At 31.8% G+C, this 20,609-nt stretch overlaps 1 protein-coding gene across 1 annotated transcript; it reads right to left on the minus strand.

Moving 5' to 3' along the window:
- Window positions 1–543: 543 nt before the first annotated feature.
- On the minus strand, window positions 544–20,289 carry MS3_00010321 (uncharacterized protein; the record flags this gene model as incomplete). The annotated part of the gene is made up of 12 exons (XM_051218683.1): window positions 544–816; window positions 2,803–3,032; window positions 6,508–6,634; window positions 7,748–7,883; window positions 10,052–10,197; window positions 13,246–13,296; window positions 14,965–15,032; window positions 17,149–17,234; window positions 18,400–18,586; window positions 19,548–19,675; window positions 19,717–19,788; window positions 20,226–20,289. Coding segments are annotated over 12 exons (1,467 nt in total), but the record flags the coding sequence as incomplete, so codon positions are not given.
- Window positions 20,290–20,609: the final 320 nt, after the last annotated feature.

Below are 20,609 nucleotides of genomic sequence, written 5' to 3' on the forward strand. Positions count from 1 at the left end.
GGTAGCTGTCTGCGTCTGACCAGTGGGTCTAAAGTATTTAGCATAGGCAGCTGCTAATAAATGCACACATGTTTTTGGTTTCGTTTGTTTCAGTTATCTGTATTTATCCCGATTATTATTGTCATGTTTTCATTTAAATTAATGCCTAATAACTATTGAAATCGATGAGAATTTATTAAATGAGATATTATAGTATGAATGAAGTTTTTGTGAATTTAGTTAATTTCTAAGTGGTATTCATCATGAATTTCCGTCACCATTGCAAACTAGGAGAAACAGAACATCTGTTAAACGTTCACAGTAAAACCTTAAGGTTCCGGATCCAATACATAGTACGATCATGGTGAATAATACTGAGGATCCCTTATATATATATAAATTAGAAATGAATTTTCTTCACGTATCTTAATATACTGAAACCACTGAACATTTATGCTTCATATTGATATTGGTATCAGTAATTTAACTAATGTCAAACTATCCATTACAAATAACGTCAAGTTTAGTTCATGGACAAACAATAGACAGACAGAAGTTTCTGAGTAGTAGCAAATAACTTTCATATAGTTACAGTCATCGTTTTATAATGACTGTTTTTTAACTTGATAAATTTACGATAAAGATTCTATATCGAGAATCATGTTTCATGACAATGTAAAGTTAGAATGATTAAGCAATGTATCCAACTGATCAGTCTCTTCTTTCACATGTTGCAGGATTTCTTTTCGAATGGAAAATCTAGATTTCATATGCACTGTTTCTGTGAATGGATCGTAAATTGGAAATGTTGATTTTGTAGATGAATTTATGTAGTTTCTAAAAAATAAATGAAAAAGAATGATGAAACGATTTGTAAAGATTGTTAGAAAAATTTTAAAAAAATGTTTGTTGTATAGTTGTTACTTAATCATGAACTGTTTAAATTTAAGTGATAACTATTATTTGTAGCACTTCGCTTATCTGTATAATCATTAATAAATTGACGTAACCTGATAGGTTTATTTGGATTTAGACCAATGCATGTCTACTATAGTAATAGAAAGACTAGTTGGTTAAGCGCCTGGCGCGAGACTGATAGGTCCTGGGTTCGGATCTCGCAGGGTGCGGAATCGTGGATGCGCTTTGCTGGGGAGTCCCATACTTGGACGAAACGGCCGTCTAGTGCTTCCGGGTTTTCCATGGTGGCCTAGCTTCAATTGACTCATGATTTCAATCAGTGATATTAGAAAGACTAACGTATATATATATATATATATATATATATATATAAGCTAGACCACCATGGAAAACCTGGAAGAACTGGATAGCCGTTTCGTCCTATTGTGGGACTTCTTAGCAGTGCGCATCCACGATCCCTGATTAGAGGACTCACAATAGGACGAAACGGATATCCACTGCTTCCAGCTTTTCCATGGTGGTCTAGCTTCAATCGACTCATGATTTCAACTATTAAAATTACTGTTATATCCACAAAACTTCTCCTGATACTAATTTTTTTCAAGTCAAAAGATTGGTTTACTGATCCATTAATAGTGGGTTATCCAAGTTGATTTACCGCGAATATTTTCTGTTTTCATGTTGTATTTTATTACAAATGAATCTTAAAACTTTATCTGAGTGATGATAATAAGAAGTAAGTAGTTTATCAATTATTATTTTAGGCTGGTAAGTTTTCCAGGTACATGATCTTATACTCTTGACTTCAATCCATACTGTTACATAGTTTGAATAATACCTTTGCTTAATTATTCTTGTTGTAGACAGTCTAACTTGTAATTAAAAGTTTTTCTGATTGATGGTCATATCGTCTTAAATGTAAAATTGTATGTACACTTATGGAGTCGAAAATAACTTTTAAGTATGACATGTTCTATGGGAATAAATAGAAAAATAATGCACTTCAGTGGTATAATTCACTATAACAATCTTGTCATTACCATAACTCGGTTCAGCTACACAATTCATAGAATTATTTGTTTGGCCTTGTTTATTCATTGAATATTTGTAAAGATTAGTACAATCATTCAGTCAGTCATTAAGTGAAAAATTTCCTCATGCTATCTACAATAATAATTATCATGTTCTCACTAATAACTAAATTTGACATTGATTCCTGGATTTCTAGTGAAAAGCCATGACCGGTGGAGTTCAGAAATTTATAGGCATCTGTCAGGTATCACAAAAAGCAATATCTGAGATCAACAAAAATTAGAAAGCAGAATCACTAAACCCCGATTCAATAGTCTAAAACTTAAGAGACCTCTAGTAAACTAGTAGGTCTTCTTTACATTCTATGACAACGTTGTCGGTGAGCGCCAAGTTAGTGTACAACATCAGCATCAAAGCAGATGTTACATTTACATGACCCAAAAAGAGACTGAAACATTCAACCTGTATGAAGAATGTATGTATTAACAGAAATATTGGATGATGCATTGTTAAGTGACTTGAAAGAAATAAACTAACTTGTTTATAATTATTATTTATTGATTTTATCAACAGAAAGTCATTAAAGTTCGTTTTATGGTTTCCAGCATCTACAGACCTAATGACCTAAAAAGCTATTCATACTCAATATAAGTCGCTCTACAATTATTCCTTCGGCTCATGACAACATTTCAATTCCAAATTGAGCTAAACTACAGAAAGTCAAACCTTTCTACAAAAGAGAAGGTTTGAAAAACCTGACACGTCAAAGAAACATACTACTTATAAGTGGTATCATATTCATCACTAAACTGTTTATCATTATAATGACCTCTCGATAGATCGTTTTAAAAAGAAAATCAAATAAGAACAAACCGAAGTTCCCGTTTCATTGATTCGATAGATTCAGTCACAAAGTAAACTTTTTGATAACCAAAATCATCGTATACTTGTACTGCCGCATTATTTATATCAAAAGGTTGTTTCACGGAGTGGTCACTAAATACATTTTCCAATTCACCATATGATGACATAATTCCAGCACCTAGTGCACGTGTTTCACCATTTTCATTACATAAGCCGAATTCAACAGTAAACCAGTATAACTATAATAAAAAAGATAAGTTTATTTTCAAACAGGTATTGATTTCGAATGATTGTTCAAAAGTATGTTACATTTTCCCATCTTCTGACAGAAGGATTGGACGTGATAAAAAGCTATTCTAACTGTGGAAAGTTCGGCTTCTCAACTAATGTTCTATTTTCTTTAGCATCCTCATTTAGACTTTACCCAAGCATTATGCTCTTATGGACATCATTTTACTTTGTAGATGAATTTTTCGCTACGAGCTGACATTAATTACAGAACTAATTAGAAACCGGAAAACACTAAAAAGTTATTCCATTCTAGTTCAGGACACGATAATACTTGATAGAGTCGAACCCTCAGAGGTTATAATGGTCACAGTATCTTTACACAGTTGAGTTAGAATCTAACAGTTCATATCTTCAACTTTGATAAACCCGAGATAAAAGGCGATTCTTTTTTATTGCTATCAGTTATATCTGACTCATGATCAACATGGTCGCCAGTGGTTCGTACATTTTGTGATAATTTTGAAGTTTAATATTAATACCAGTCGCTGATGCGATCAGAACTAGAAATTGACTTAGATGTTTCTGAGCTGACTAGTTTTTGCCCATAGAAGGATTCGTTGACTGTAGAATAATATTACAAAATAAAGTATAATATATAGTCTGCTTAGTTAAATATAACTATCAAAAGGTACCAATCTTGTCACACAAACATACTGTTCAGGATTCCTTAATCAGAATAAAATAGTTCTCTGATGATTTTTTAGTTATAAGTGATTCTTCAATCGGTATCATTTCATAGCGACAAATACATTTTTGTACAATATATGCTTTGCACAATATACTAATGTACTTTAGAAAATACTTTTTGTTACATAATTGGATTTGACTGCGTTATGTGAAGTGACGTGTAAATAATGAATTTATACTGTATACTAGTGATGATGATAAAGTAACAAACTCGAAAACTTAAGACTTTTGAGTTTGACACCAGTCATTCTTACAATCTACTCAGCAAAAAGACTAAAGGATATGTGAAAAAACTTGAAAAATAAAAATTATGCTTTTTAGATAAATACCTTTCCATCAGAACAGAAGTAAAAAACGAGATAAACTATGTTATAGCATTATTTTTGTTCCAGTTTGAAAGAAATGAGAGTTTTTCTCCTTATTAAGTTGCCCTTTTTACTGTCAGTTACTTATGACTTCGTTGTTGTGATGGATTCTGGGGTTTTTGTTTGCGGAATATTTATCGCTCGTTTTGTTTATTTCAGACTAGTTTATTAGGTGGATGTTAATTACCCTATTTTGTACATATGAAATGGCTATTGAGAAGTTCAATAAAATGTATATTTCTACTCTTGATAGAAGAGTAATAATTCACTTATAATCATGAAGATTTCAACTTTCATCTACAAAGTAAAACATCTCACACAGATTGGTTAGTCAGTCTTACGCAATAGAAAACCTGGCCCATGTATACATCCGTTTACGTTGCCACAACCTATTAGCACAACCAGATTAAACTGTCAAGACAAATCCCCGAGAAGTAGAGGTAGCAACAGTATTAGTGGTAATGGAAAAAAATGATTCTAGAATAAAATATGGATATGTGAGATAAAAAGTTAATAATAATTTAGAAACTTCGGATCTAAAGAAAGACAGTAAATACATCTGCCTCATTGCGACTGTTTCTGAGCCACCTCACTCATTATAGCCAACGATTAATCACGACAGTCACGTAAACCCTAAACAGGTAGTTTATACATAATAAACACAGCCCAGTCCAGCAGTCAACGCTCTCATTGACTCATAATAAGTTTCCGCTTGGCCATCCCTAGCTCTCTTTCAACAAACTCCTACACTAGCAAATAACACTCTTCCACTGTGGTTTGGCTCACATAATACGTATCCCAATCACTACAATCGATGGACATTCCTTACTTCACCAACCAACTTTCCATCTTTACTTAGTATCCTGAGTCCAATTTCACCATTTCTCACTCCGTGATCCCAACACGCGAGCAACGTTCTGAGGTTATTTTTGAACAAACTCTAATGACCTACGAACATTCTCTGTTTTTAAAGACCACGCTTCATAACTATAAGGTAGAATGGATCGAACTTCCGTGAATTATACTCGTCATTTGGTTTGCAGACGGACATCTCGTGTACTTCACAGGTGATTCAGCTTGTCGAAAACCCGGTGAACTTTCTGAATTCGTGCCAAGATCACGTCAAACACCGATCAACCAATATTCCAAAGATAAACGACGTTAACAACGCGCTCAACAACTTTACCCTCTGTCATTATTTCAGGCATTAGCAATGTCCTGTAGGAATAATTTGGGTTTTGAGAAAAAGAAGATCATCCCGAAAATGCTTGTAATATTGGTTAAGGTGATCAGACAACTCTGCGTCTTGTCAATGCCCTCACTAAAAATACTGTATTACTTGCATGTTCTAAGTTGACAAGTGAATTTCTTCGTAAGAAGTCATTCCTGAAAATTCAGACGATGAGATTGTTATCTCTGAGCGAATGTCTATGACGAAGTCAAATAAAAACAGTGAAACCGAACAGCCCTGAGGAACACTACTCAAGGTGGTGATTGTACTGGAGTTTCGTTCAGCGAACAAGGCCATTAGGCCCGCCACTCGAGATTGACAATCCTGATGTCAGTCCTCCAGAAGCTAATCCTCAGTCAGTAGTGTCCAAATAAAGGTCGTACGAGGTTAAAATACTTCTTCGGTACGCTTCTCCGTGAAAAAAATAGTCGTAAAACCTGTCGACCTAGGGAATCGTAAACTACATTAGTGTCAAGAAACACTACTATGGTTGGAGATCGGTAGGTTTGTCTGTGTTCCAGAACATGACGAATGGCGAAAGTCTGTCTGAAAGTCCATCCATGTTTGATCTTCACAAGTCTCAGTTAGGCGCTGAAGGATTCTGGAGACAATATTTTTGACACTATATTAGCTGAACTTATTTTTCTGTAGTTAACACAAAAGGAGTCTTTTTTCTTTCTTACAGACTAGAATAACCATATATCGACACAAGTCAGGTGGGATCATGTCCACTTCCCTGACTCTAGCCAAATATTTTAGCCAATCTAATAGCTAAAACAGGATCATCACTCTTTAAGATCTCTGAGTTTAACCCATCAAACTCTAATCGTTTTTTATCACTAAGGTCATATTTACAGATAGATAGAACTCGATCAACACTGACGAGTAGACATATATGATCTCGAGAACTATTCTGTAAGTAATCAGTTGTTAGTATACAAATCAATCATAAGGGGAGTAATTCTCTAGTTTTGATGCAGAGTAACATAAGTTTGAACCTAACAGACAGAATCACTTCCGTTAAGATATAAAAATTTCTCAGTTAATTAGGGTCATCTGGTACGAAACGTAAATTTAAGGATTTATCTAAACACTGAACAATAAAATATTACGAAACATTCATTAAATTAATGTACTTACTGTTGATAGTCTCATAATTTCTTCTTCAGAAGCTCCTAAAGATGCTAAACCTAGTTCTTGAGAAAAGTCAGCAAATTTTCTATTTACTAACATAGGCATATGACCAATGAGTTCGTGAATGCAATCCCTAAATTGATAACAAATGATGTAAGTTATTTAATTTTATAAGACCATGCATTTATAAAAACAATTGGTAGATGAATGCCATATCGCGTGCGAAAACGAAGGTGTTGGGTTCGAATTTCACGTGTGGGATCGTGGACGCGTACAGCTGAGGAGTCTCATACTGGGATGAAATAGCCGTCCTGTGCTTCCAGGTTTTCAATGGTGGTCTATCATTGATCGGTTCATGATTTCAATGAAATATCATAAGAGTTGCCATATTCTTGCTTCTGTTTCAATAAAACCTTTTTGGAACCATGGTGTCATTTATAAAGCAGATTCTTATTTTACACCGATGTTTTATTGTTATCTACTTACTACATTAGAGCATCTAGTGTCTGTTTGTAATAAGCTATATTTTGAATAATATACTATTCTTACAAAAGAACCTACCGTTATTATCACTAAGAGCTTAGCCTTTATGAAGATTTTAAAATATTTATCAAACAAAAACTGGTCGTCACTACTTGTAGTATGAAAGAATTAAATTTCATCAAAAAAGTTACTTTGTTTGCAAAACTTTTGAGAACGATTAAGATTAATGTATCACTATTGTCTGTGAAATAACTATTAACAGAAACATGCGAGAATTCCCCATGCTCATCTAAATAAAGTTACTGTATTGAAACCAATCGTTTTGATTGTTTATACAGAAATTCCGTTTTCTGGACCTTACATTCCCATTTTGGTTAAATCTGTTCGTGTCAAGTCCCGTTGACTTGTGTCTACATGTATCGTGGTCTAGTGAAAGCCGGTGAAGAGAGTAAGTAGAAATATGAATGTTATCTGTTAGTGTCATCAGTTTTCAGATTTTCTTATATAATCTTTAAATTCTGAAAACAACTGTTATTGTGTTCAAGCGATTGGCTCTTGCAATGGTTAGCAATATAGTTGTTTATGTGTAATTGTTTGTTTATTTCTGGTCTTGGTTTTGTGACAGAAATGTTAAATAGTCTGTATTCTGAATATTGGCCAGCAGAATAACGATTGATTGACTACTATTAGATTTGTCAGTAATATTTTCTGAAATTTGTATTTACAATTATAATTCATTTAAATATTGCTAATGTAAACTTACGGTTCTGGTGTATGCATAGGACGTGAATGATGACGTATATATTGAGTACATTGGAATACTCTAAACGCTAAACTTGCCAAGAAATCTCTTGGTGAAACTAAACCAGCAACAGGTCGAATACGAAATCCTGAAGTACCTACAAGGGAAAAATAAATTATCCAATTTAACAAAATTGAAAATTCTCATAAAAATAGATATGGTTGCTGTTTAAAACAAACCAAATAAAGAATCTAATAACTTTCATTACTAGCAAGTAGCTTCGATGGTTTGGAATATATGTACACAATTCTAAATGTAAATGTCCAATGGTTTTAAAAAGAAACTATGAGAAATAAATTCATTTTGTATTGTCTGTTTGAATTTTCCCGTTGATGCTTAGGACTGCAATTGATTAGTCTCTTATTGGCATATGTGCATCCTGTGAGAATTGCCTCGATATTGCTTTAATTCACAAGCATTATAAGCAAAGATAAATGGTGGCTAGCAGTGGAATCCAAGATGCGCGTTTTGTCCTATTTGAGAATCATCAGATGGATGTGCCTGCATCCCAAAGTTGATGTTGATAACTCAATGGCGTTTGAAGCGAACGGTACTAGATTCGGGTCTCGGAGTGAACACCGACTCTAGAATGCAGGAAAATTGAGCTGACGAGTCCAAAATCGGAAAAAATGCGCGTCCTTGCTTCCACTGCTAGACACCATCCATTTGTGCTTTTTATGCGTAATACAGTCACGAAACTAAACTTTTGGCTGAAAAACTGGATTTTTTTATGCAGAATAACTGAAGATTGGTCAAGCAAACTAACTGCTCATTTAATCTCTCTTTACTCAAACTTACTGCAAATAGAGAAAATATAATAGTTATTTTGGACAGATATGATACACGATTCAAATTTCGACACAAAAATGAAAACTATTTAAGTTGAACTAGAGGTATCCTATGCAATAAAATGTAGACATTTTGACTTATTTCAGTATTTCGATAATGTAATAAGACGAAGATTATCGTGTTCTTATTACATTATCGGAATTTATCAAAGGGACTAATTGCTTTAAATTATTTCAGTATGTCTTTAACCTATCGTGAGTAGTTAGGAGAGCTATAAACATTCTGGTTGTTACTTGTCAGTAATGTTGAACTTAAACTTATGCCATCCATTAACATGGTTCAATTAACTAGATAATTCGGTATTGAATATTATTATGTAATTAATCATGAAATAATTTCATTCAATGCGATTCCGAAATGATTCAACGTATTTGATATTAATTATGTCGTTGGTGTATCAGTGTGCAATGCAACAGAAACAGTGTAATTAATGTATTAATGATTACTCGAAATGAAACCTAAACTTTTGAGTTAATTCTATCAGTTTTTCTGAGTATCACATTAGTATTAATATAATTTAGGAAAAACTAACCAAACAGCCGAAAATTTATGAAAATTAGAAAATGAATAGCTCTGTTTAATCACTTTTGTTTGTTTAAACTAATTAATTCTTATGTATCAAAACTGTTTTACTTCATAATTTCAAGTAAACTGAGCATTTGGCGGAATGTTAGTCATAAGGTATAAAATAGGCTCCTCTAAATCTACACCTTAATTTACGAGCGTTTTAGGTCCTACATCGGTTCTGATACGACAGTCATATATATCAAAAGGGATTTTTGTGGATATTATAGTAATTTCAATAGTTGAGATAATGAGCCAACTGAAACTAGAACACCATGGAAAACCTGGAATCACTGAACGGTCGTTTCGTTCTATCGTGAGACTCCTCAGCAGCGCGTATCCACGATGCCGCCTCGCGAAATTCGAACTCAGGACCTATCGATCTTGTGCGCGAACGCTTAACCTCTAGACCACTTAGCCGGCATCCAACGGTGTTAATGTCTGACTTCAACTAATCCACGAAATTGAGCGACACATCCACCATTATCATCAGTGAGTTACTATCTCACAACAGACTTGGTTGAACTCCACTGGTTACTGCTTCTCATATATAAATGATAATTTATTATAGAAAAGCATGACGCTCATGATATATGTGAATTCCATAATGATTAGGTCAACTTAATGACCATGAATTAAGTTCCACCCTCAAGAAAAATATAAGATCAATTTATATCTGTCAAGCTGTAAAGTAACGAAGCTAAGTATTTTCATCATGTTAATATTCTTTTAATCGTTAATTAGACGTCTTTTTTCTAAAAATACACAGGTTTCCAGAACCAGTCTTAGGATAAATAAAATAAAATGGAAAACTTTTCCATTTACTTTTTGTTACAGTTTTGTAAAACTTACGATGCATAAATTCGCAGATTGTTTGCAGTTGGGGTATGCTTTCAGAATTGTAATTACAATATTTTTCTAAGAGTTGAAATCCATCAATATATTCTCTGCATGCTCTTGAAGCATGAACAGCTTTCATTTTTGTGAAAACCAAGCCCCTATATTTGCAAAGTTTTAAAACATATCAAGGTAAGTCAAAAGTTTATCATGATACTAGAAGAAGAATTTGTCACCAAAACATGAGATATAATTTCGTGTCATATGTTGTTTGTCTATGACAATGTCATTTTAGGAAAAAAACATTTATTTAATGCAATTTTATGGCCACACCTAGTCAATTACGTCTTTACCAAATATATTGGAAGCTTTCACTTAAACATTATTCACCCTTTATACGCTATAATAATTGTTGAGTATCACTGAAATCTCTTTAGATTAGTCGTTGTTAGTTTTTTCAATAATAGGGAGAGGCCATTATTATCTTCAGTACAGATTATAACAAATTGATTTTCGTGGTATTAAGTAGTTCTTAGACGATATTTCACACCAAGCAATGACAAAGGAATAAATACTGAATTACAATGAGAGAAATATGATTTAATAACGTCACCAGGGTATGGTTCTTAATGAAATCACTACCTGAACAACAACTCCCCAAGTGCTTAGAATATTGGTTTATTATAAGGGTGTAATTTCGTTGAATCAAGCTTAATCAACAAAATTTCTGTGTGTGCAGTTGTCTGCACTTACTTCTATAATGTTAATTGAAGGCAGGATACATGTGTGCAAGTGAAAATTGTTCAGGTTTAAAATTTTTCATTAAATAACCGAAGTTGATAAATTAACATATGTCCTCTCTGCGCTTCTCCCATTTCGTTATAGTAATTTCTAATTAAACGATTTAAGGAAAGGAATTAATTTTGGAGATTTTTCCATGGATTTAATTATCTAAACATGCCCTGTTCATTGGAAACATAAAGGGTTATAAACTTCATTCTATGGACTTTAGTCAGTGGTCATTGTTGAGGAGTTTCAAATTAGAACGGAACACTTATATCAACGCTTCTTGATCAGCCATCGTGTTTTATGTAACTTCAATTTACGATAAGAGCTTGAATTTATGAAGTTCAAATCACACAGTCTTATCAAATTTTTAAAAAAAATCACGAAACAAAGACATACTGAGCCATTCTTCTCAATCCTTTTTTCAACAGATGTCATATTTTGATAAATTGTGACTATGACGAATTCGTTATATTGTTTTACTTTTCCTTCAGCCACATACAAGCTAATACGTTTAATTATTTCCAAATACTGACATACTTTAGAGTTTTAAAAAATGAACTGCCTTTCAATAAAACGTTTACAGGGGGCATTTATAGATGTTTGAAGTGACATTTTAGAGTATTTAAGATTATTTTATGAATGTAATGAAACGGAGGAGTCTCAGAAATAAAAGGACATTTAAGTTGAAATGATGGTTATAATTAATTAAAGAATGAAGAATTTAAAGTATCGGTACGTTTACCTAAGCAGCTGAAAGTTAACTACTAGTTCTATTTCAAAAACAAAGATCAGAGTGAGACTATAAATTTATAGACGACCTTTGAGCTTCAATAAAGCGGCCTTGAGAATGTCCACTTACTTGCTAGCACTAAATGATAGTTATTAATATTTGTGAAAAGTAAGGATCATGATTTACAACTGATGGTTAGGGTTAGGAATTAGATTTAAATTTTTCATCAAAAACTGACAATGGCTAAAATACCATAATGCTCTTTAGCCAAACGGATGAATGAATTTCACACTAAAATCCAGGACTTGTTATCTTAAACCCATTTTGGTTCGTCCAAAAATTAGAGTTTCACTAAGATGAGATTTGGGCCTTTTAGTCGCAGTCACTTCCTCGAATTTGAATAAGATAGAGTTAGATTATATAGTGATTAGTCTGAATTCGTTTACTATATCCACCTAAAGTGCCTTATCCATCTGGTAGAGCAATATCAAACGAAGAAAACTACTTTATCTTCAGATACATACATATTTCGAATTATTTTCAATAAAATGTACAGTAACCTGTCTTTTTATACTTTCAATGTCCATGGTTTTGCATGTACATCTAAACTAGTATATGCAAATAACCTCTGTTTGTGTTACTGGGTACTATATATATATTATTATGTCACACATATTTTTATATTTATAAATAGTCGTAATTGTTCATAATTTTCTGCTGTTGATGTTCTAAATTGAACCATATTACAGTTATTCCCAGCACCAGGAGGTACATATACCTATGCGATCACAATTTATATAAAACATGCACACCAAGTTGCACAGTCAGTCATTTATCAAAATCCAATCAGCTTGTTAATGTTAACAGTAACGTGTTACCCACTTATAAGACATTTTACATCAACAAAAATTAGCTTAATTCGGTCATGAAATTGATTGTACCAATGACAAACTGATTGATTAGAAAAAAAACATTTAAATAATAGGCTCGTTACTATACCATATTAAATATGTACACTGTTTTGCAACTATACCCATAGAAATAATCTTCTAAGTGAATCATATAAATTAAGCTGGTGAGCGACAAACGCCGTTTACAGTAGACAATTATTAATCATTAAAACCTTGATCTAAAGACTTCTGGAACAGACCTCCAAACACCAGACATGCAATAAAAATTTGAAGATACATGGCAGAGTGAAATTATTTGAAAAATAAATGAAATTAAACTGAGCAGTTTTTAGCAATTTTATATTTTAATTAGTTTATTCATCTTGGTGATTAATTATACCTCAAAATTCTTAATGAGTCACGATAAGTCCAGTTGAAATTTCAAAGAGTCCATCAAAATACACTACATTTTAACCTATTACAACACCATTTTCTTGAGATAACCGGTTATTTGAATAAATTCTTAATTTACTTTTGTGCAATTTCCAAGTGATGATAATAACTACTATTAAATGATATCAACTGAAACTTTGTTTTTATTCGGTTTAAAGAAAATAAACTAAATATCAATAATACACACCTATAGCCTTATATTCTTTTCTATTTCACTGAAATAGCTAATGGTACGTTACTTTGTTAATGATTAAGATTTCAAGTGTTATGATTACTATCATTATTTTTGTTTAAAGTTTCTTATGTTTGTGTGTTGATATTTCATTAAAAACAAAGCTGATGCTCACCAAGTTTCAATTTCTTCTTTGGTATATTCAACTTCAGGTATACGATCACCACTGAACATGTGAAAAAAAGCAACAACATATAAACGGGATAATATCTCTCCCATTTGTATAAATAAATTAAAATATTCATATTTGTTATAATATTACAATATGCTGAGATTTCCATTAACCCAAAAGAAAATATCAACAGACCTACCAAATGAATGAGGTAAAAGTTATTCGGAAAATTTTTAATAACATACATTTTTTTTAAAAAAAAACATCAGAAATAAAAAATACAGCTTCATAAAAGCTGTATATTTATGTGTTCAATTGTTACTGTGGAGCCATTTACAAACGGCGTAAAAGGTGACAAGTTCATCATCATATTTTTGAACATAATCGTATATAAATGGGAGAAGTACAAAGAAGATCAATAAGACCTATCTTTACATACTCAGTTCAAATAAGTCATCCAATCGATATAGATGGAGTTATAGTTGGAATAATATACAATTCGCTCTGTGCTTATATATGTCATCTTCTACACATCGCATAAACCATAATAATTCACTTAAATGAACATGGATACTTCACCCAGGAAACGTACTTACGGCCTTGCTTCCAACACTGGCTAGTTGTATAATTGTCCTTTGATTTTTCATCTCAATTCTTGTGTAACTATTTGGAGCAATCAAACCATTCCTGAACACAAACATAAGTTTTCCTACGTTTATTCTTAAGCACTCACTTTAATGTATAGTCAATTGTATTAGTTTACCTAGCAAGGAAACTCTTGAGATATAAAGATTCATTGAATCCAAATGGTGAAACTGTGTACTTTTGTCATTTACCTAAAGCAGAAGATTGTTCTAGTTCAGCATTTTAAAAGTCTTGAGGTTAAAAGAACGAATGTTAGCTAAATTCTCAGCAGAAGTGTTTCTTGCTAAGGTCATCGCAACGTAGATTAGTGAGTGCAGCAAACCATAGGTTAAGAGAAGAATGATCACTGAACATTTATACTATGACAATATATAGAATAATAAATAGCTTGTTTTTCACGTCATTATAGAAAAATTTGTACTTTACTGGTCATAAATTTAATTTATTACACTCAGGTAAAAACAAAGAAGAATAGGTTCGTTGTTCGTAGTTGCATAAAGAATCATTCAAAATATTAACAGGTACTCTTAGTTAGTGAGTGACTACTAGCACGAAACTTAGCTTCACTGTTTTCTGTCTATTATCTACAACAACCTAACATAGTGCATACGATATTACATCATTTAAAGTAATGATCACACTGCGGTTTGACAGATAGAATTCGGTCAGCACTGAATAGACATATATGACATTGATTACTATTCAGAGAGTCAGTTTTACATTAGAAAATTGTTCATCTTCCACGGAAGACAGTTGAAACAAAATATACTGAAACCTTTTAAATTCCGCCTGTAACTCTTCTAGGGTTCACTGGAGAATGCTAGTGGGAGGCCTATACTCTTCTACGAGGGGTAACAGGCGTAAGTAAGTAAGAAACCTTTTACAACTTATCTAATATGCAATATGATAATATTATCTACAAAAGTCAACCGTCATCATGCTGATAAGCAGAAATATAAGAAGTAAAAATAAGTTTATAAAAGTTGACATTTAATACATGTAATTTTAGATAGTTTACACTCTTGGTAAAATTATAATTAATCAACTAGATATATTCAGTTGAAATAAACAACTTACTATTTATAATGAAATGCTATTTTCGCTATATTTTCTCGTCGTTCTCTGTAAACTTTGTCATGAAATCCCTATAAATAAATTAATCCGATAAAACTCTATCTGTCAAGATTATTCAATAATCAGAGATATCATTATTGGTTGGTTTTCACATGCCTAAAATAATATTATTTTTAAAGATTAACACAATAGTACTCACAGAAGAAAATGGTTAACCTGTCAGCAATGGCAGCGATCTGAAAAACGTTTTTTTCCTCAGAAGTTCAGCATCACATTGTAAGTAGTTTGTGTGACTCTACATAACCTATCTGACAATTATCTATGAATTTTCGCGCCTAAAAATTTCCATTTAAGAAGATGGTTTCCATCACAAAATGATATCAATTGAAGAATTATTGAAAACTAAAGATCGATAAACATCCATTCGTTTTTAATTTAGGATTCTTCAGTAGTACACACTCTTGATTCCACAACTTGATTTGACTGTAGGTAACTCATAACAATAAAAACCTTAGGATCTGAATTGTAAACTAATCAACTATTATAAATAGAGCCAGTAATTGACAGTAAAATAATGGCAGCAAGAACTGTCTCATAAGTTTTCTGTTGTTAAGAGTTGTAGAATACATAATGTGAATTTGTTGTTTTTCTACTGATTTCGTCCTATGATGGGGCTCTTCGAAAGTGCACCTACCACTGCACACTGTCGTGACCCTGAGTGTACCTCTGTCTAGCACGACATTCGTTCGGAACTCAAGGAATCACAAATCAGATTACGTTAGGTAATTCAGTCTAAAGAATCACGAAATATGCATGTGAAGACTAATAAGACTATCTTTTGAACTACCTCATGCTATGTATATACATCAGTGTTGAATAGATTACTAACTAGTTTCAAATTAGAACCTATCAAAATTTTGAATGCCGTTCGTGCACAGTCAGTTTTCTGCAAGTATTTATTTCATCTGCACATTATTACTGTATATAATTTTTTTTTTTTAGAAAGAATAAAGAATTCTACATATTCATAACACGTTGATCGTAAGTATAAGAACAGATGTAAACTAATATTCCAAATAATTAATTCAGTTACATTAAAGTTTTTAATTTATAATTTAAATTCTTGTGGCTATTTTATTTAAATTCAAAATGTTAGGTTACAAGTGCGGGTATCTGTATAATTTGAGTTAGTAACGGGGTGTTAAAGGGAAAAGAAAATAATGGTACTGTATATATAGACTTGTCGAGAAATGGAAGCAGACATTTAAAAGAATGAATAGCAACTGCAAAGGATTTCCCAGAACAGAGTCGGATAAAGAATGCTGGTGGGTGACTTACGCTCCTCCCTGAGGGGTAACAGGAATGAGTAAGTGAGTATTATATAGGCTTATGTTCTATAGATAACAAAATGTCCATTAAAGTTAATTGTTAAATAATGACTGATCAGAATTATGATATTGATTCCATGAAATAAATTATTTTTATTTTTATATATATTTTGACGTATACAAATAGACTTAGTCATTGAATACTTCATAGATATTTAAAGAAATTCCTTAAATATATTGCTTATGCAAATCATCTTGATATTTAATACCTAGAGATTATCATTTGAAATATTTGACACAATTTTATTTTGCAAGACTTTGTATTCTCTTGTTGTTAATGTTATAAGTTGCAGTTGATCAATCTCCACTGATATATTTAACTTTACTAAAACCCGTAAGAAATGGCAGCATCAAGGTGATATTCTTAAGATGGTGAGTGATTAGCTAAGGTCCATCATATCGATAACAGGAAGGTAAAAATTCCTAGAGACAAGTTTATATATATTGGATTATTAAGTATCCATCTGAACTCGGTAGCTCAGTGGATAATGGATCGAGGCTTAAAACAAAAGGTACTGGATTCGATTCTCAGTGTGCACATTAACAATCAGATCCAAACAAATCTATCTAATGAATCCCAGTAGGATGAAACGAGTAACCTGGATTCTAATTCAAGCTGTTGTTCGGACTTGACAAAAAGCCTTTATTTCACATTAATGTAACAAATATTCCATTTGAGAAATGAAGATGGAAATTTCATGATTATTACACGTATTTGTATTGATCATTGTTAACAAATTGTTTTACCATTTCAGAAATTACCAGCTTTAGAAATAGAAAAGAAATTAACAAAACTTACTGGATGATCAGTTTGTAATTCAGGTTGAAATTTAAGCAGTAGATGTTGACATTTATCCAAATCAGAAATGTGTTTAGGATACCAATCTTTTAAATCGAATTCAAAAATATAATTTGTAAATATTAATAAATACAAAATTACTTCTTCATACTTTCAATTTGTTTTGGTGGAGTTTTGTTCTCTGAGATGGATGGTTTGGTCGTGCAGCTTTCATCTAGCTCAGAGAACAAAACTCCACCAAAATCATCTATATACCTAAATAATTTTTTTTATTTTTCTTATGATCAAATGAAACTAATTATTAACTAAAGTCGATTAGCTAACATAAAGAAGACGAAGAACAAGAACACGAAAACATCTCTACCTGATCAAACTTTAAACAGTTGACTGAAACATTTGTGTTAACTATAACGAACAGATATCTTGAATAACAATATAAAAATGTTGACTTATATAAACATTTAGAAGTCAATAGATGAACTGTATTCTTAGAGATAACTAAAGTTTTCAAATGTATAACTGTTAAGCGTTATTGAGGACTAAAAAAGAATGTTCACTATGCAAGGACTTTCACCATATAAATGTTTACTGGTAGTAAAAAAATGTAAGTTAGTCAATAATTGACTTAACAGTCTATTTAAACTATTTTCCACAAGAGTAGAACCACTTGAGTTTTAATCATTCGAATTTATTCTGAGATATAATAAGTATAAGACAGGAGGAAGCTTCAACGATTTTACTCTTCAAACGATATCAACTGTTTAGATTCAAAAGGAACAATATCCTGGGGTTCTAGCACAGAACTACCATCCTATATTCTATTAAACAGTTATTAGATAATACTTCCTCATTCAGCTGGTATTAGGGGAATGAGCGTTTGAAAAAAGGAAAGAATACGATTGTTTCTGACCTTTTTACAAGAATCAAGCCAGAGTTTAAAATATCTAAGTACGAAATATCTGGACTCATTTATAAACTGCTTTATCAAAACGTCTACTTAATGGTTTATTCAAGATGACTACAGACATCTACCCGATAAAATGTGCTTTGTGTCCAATCTCATGGATTTCGTGAGCGTACAGATGTGATAAGTCCTAAAGTAGAACAAAACATCTATTCACTTCTCTCTATTTTCTCATGTGATTTAAGTTGACATAAGTTAATGATGAAAACTTTGTTCACATTAATTCAATCAATTGAATCAATAATTAGTGAAATACTTCAATGCTGTCACCGAAATTTTTTACTTACATTGAGATTCTTGATTATTTGGTAAATTTATTCTAGAAATAAAACTGTTGCACCGTAATTCTTCGTACAATAGATTCATATTTACTTCATTTGTTTCCAAAGTTATTAAACAAGAATATTGAATGTCTTGGTTTGCATTGGATAAAGTTAAAGGTGGTCTCGTTTCAAAGTGTACAAGATTCAATTTCTAAAATAAAATGGTTAGTTTGTATAAATGTATTTCAGACATGAAGAAGGAATAAAAAAACTGATAGGAAAATGACTTTATTTATGAGTTTACCTTGTTTGCCGAACATGAATTTAAATTAAATGTGTCAACATGAGTTTTTCTCAATATACAGTAACATGCCTTATTGCTGTTTGATACTCTTCAGTTTTTGTACACTTTAATGGTTCTGTTGAATTCAGATCTAGTGATCAATCTCAAACATCTTTTTATCATCAGTTATCTAATTTCTTCTCTTTGAATCTGAGTTGACTAGCTATTCGGGCAACTAATGACTACTTGATATACTGTAAAGTTTAAATTCCACAGGGAGTACAAGTTCATTCAAGATTATAATTACATCTTGCTGATAAGTGTCGACAAACAAGAAACTTAGATCCAGAGTATATTGTTAATATCTGCAATCAGTTAACTTCTCAACATTATGCACACGATATCAAATCATTCAGACTAGCAGCCAAATTGCAGTTTGATCTATAGGATTTGATTAACACTTAGGGATTAGACAAACGTAATAATGGTAACTACTCAATGATCAAACAAACAAACATGAATTTCATTATTTAGAAGTAAATAACGAATCATTTTTTAAGTAGAAAGTTATTCAGTAATTTATTTCATGAGTCAATTGAAGCTATACCACCATAAAAAACCTGGAAGCACTGAATGGCCGTTTCTTCCTATTGTGAGACTCCTCGACAGTGCGCATCCACGATCCTGCCCGCGCGAGATTCCAGCCAAGGATCTATCAGTCTCGCGCGTGAACTCTTAACCTTTAGGCCACTGAGCCGACATCCAACGGTGTCAATGCCTAACTTTAACCAATCCACGAAATTACGCCACTGTTATTCAATATAAGAACAGTAATCATTGTTATGTAAAGAATATATCAGAAAAATACTAAAAGAATAACAACACTTACCTTTTCAATTATACATTTCAATAATTCTTGCAAAGCTTGTAAATAAAATTGATTATTAGATTTTTCATCAGTTATTGGATGAAAATAAATAATAATTGAATGTATTTCACTGTTTTTTTCATCATGATCTAATGTTTAATTCATAGAATGTTTCAAATTTAGAACTCACTTAATTCAGTAGTTAAAGGTTTGTTATTGTTTTCAATGCTTTGGTCACACATCATAAACATCTTCAGTTTATCTAAAAGCATGAAACACTGATACTTTATTTCATAGACATTACAACTTAATATCATCTTGAAGAAAGTATTAGATTACTTTTTCTACTAAATAATCCTCTATATTGTTATGGAATTTATTAAATGACTTCACATACTGTGAATAATCCTTATTTCTATATGTTTATATTTTAACAGAAGTTCAATCCCTTTACTTAAAAGTTTCCTAAACATATCTCTTAATCCAAACAAAGTATCATATCCTTTATGATATGTGTATTAGTTGGATTCTATTTTCATTTACTATAGTAAATAAAAACTATAATGACAACAAATAAATGCATCAAGGATGATTAAATACCTGAGTTTAGGGAAATATTTGGAAATTTTAATAATTACTGTAGTGGAATTAGTGAACTCATCAAAAAATCGAACTTCTAAGTTATGAAATTGTTCTTACGATGAGAAAAGAAAGTTTTACGCTTAGATTTCAGATGTGCCCGCTCATAAAATAAACCGATCAACGATAAATTTCAATAGTTATATATAGTATTTGATAATAGTAACTTTTAAACCAATCAAATTCTAGTGGGATCTTTCGCCTATGTAATTTGAATAATTTTGTTGGAAGTGTACATACTTTAATAACCAATCAGGATTGCTGAAAAGTATAATACAACCGGCATAGTCAGCATTTTGTTCATATTTTAAATGGGTTCCTAAATTTCAACTTTTTTAAAAAGCTAAGAGCTAAAAATTCGCCAAAGACTTCCTTTATTGTTTTTTTTTTTAGTTGATTTGAGGGATAACCGTATTCTTCCTATGGATAATGTCAGTTTGTGAT

This window comes from Schistosoma haematobium, chromosome ZW (assembly GCF_000699445.3).
Source record: "Schistosoma haematobium chromosome ZW, whole genome shotgun sequence".
Classification (NCBI taxonomy): domain Eukaryota; kingdom Metazoa; phylum Platyhelminthes; class Trematoda; order Strigeidida; family Schistosomatidae; genus Schistosoma; species Schistosoma haematobium.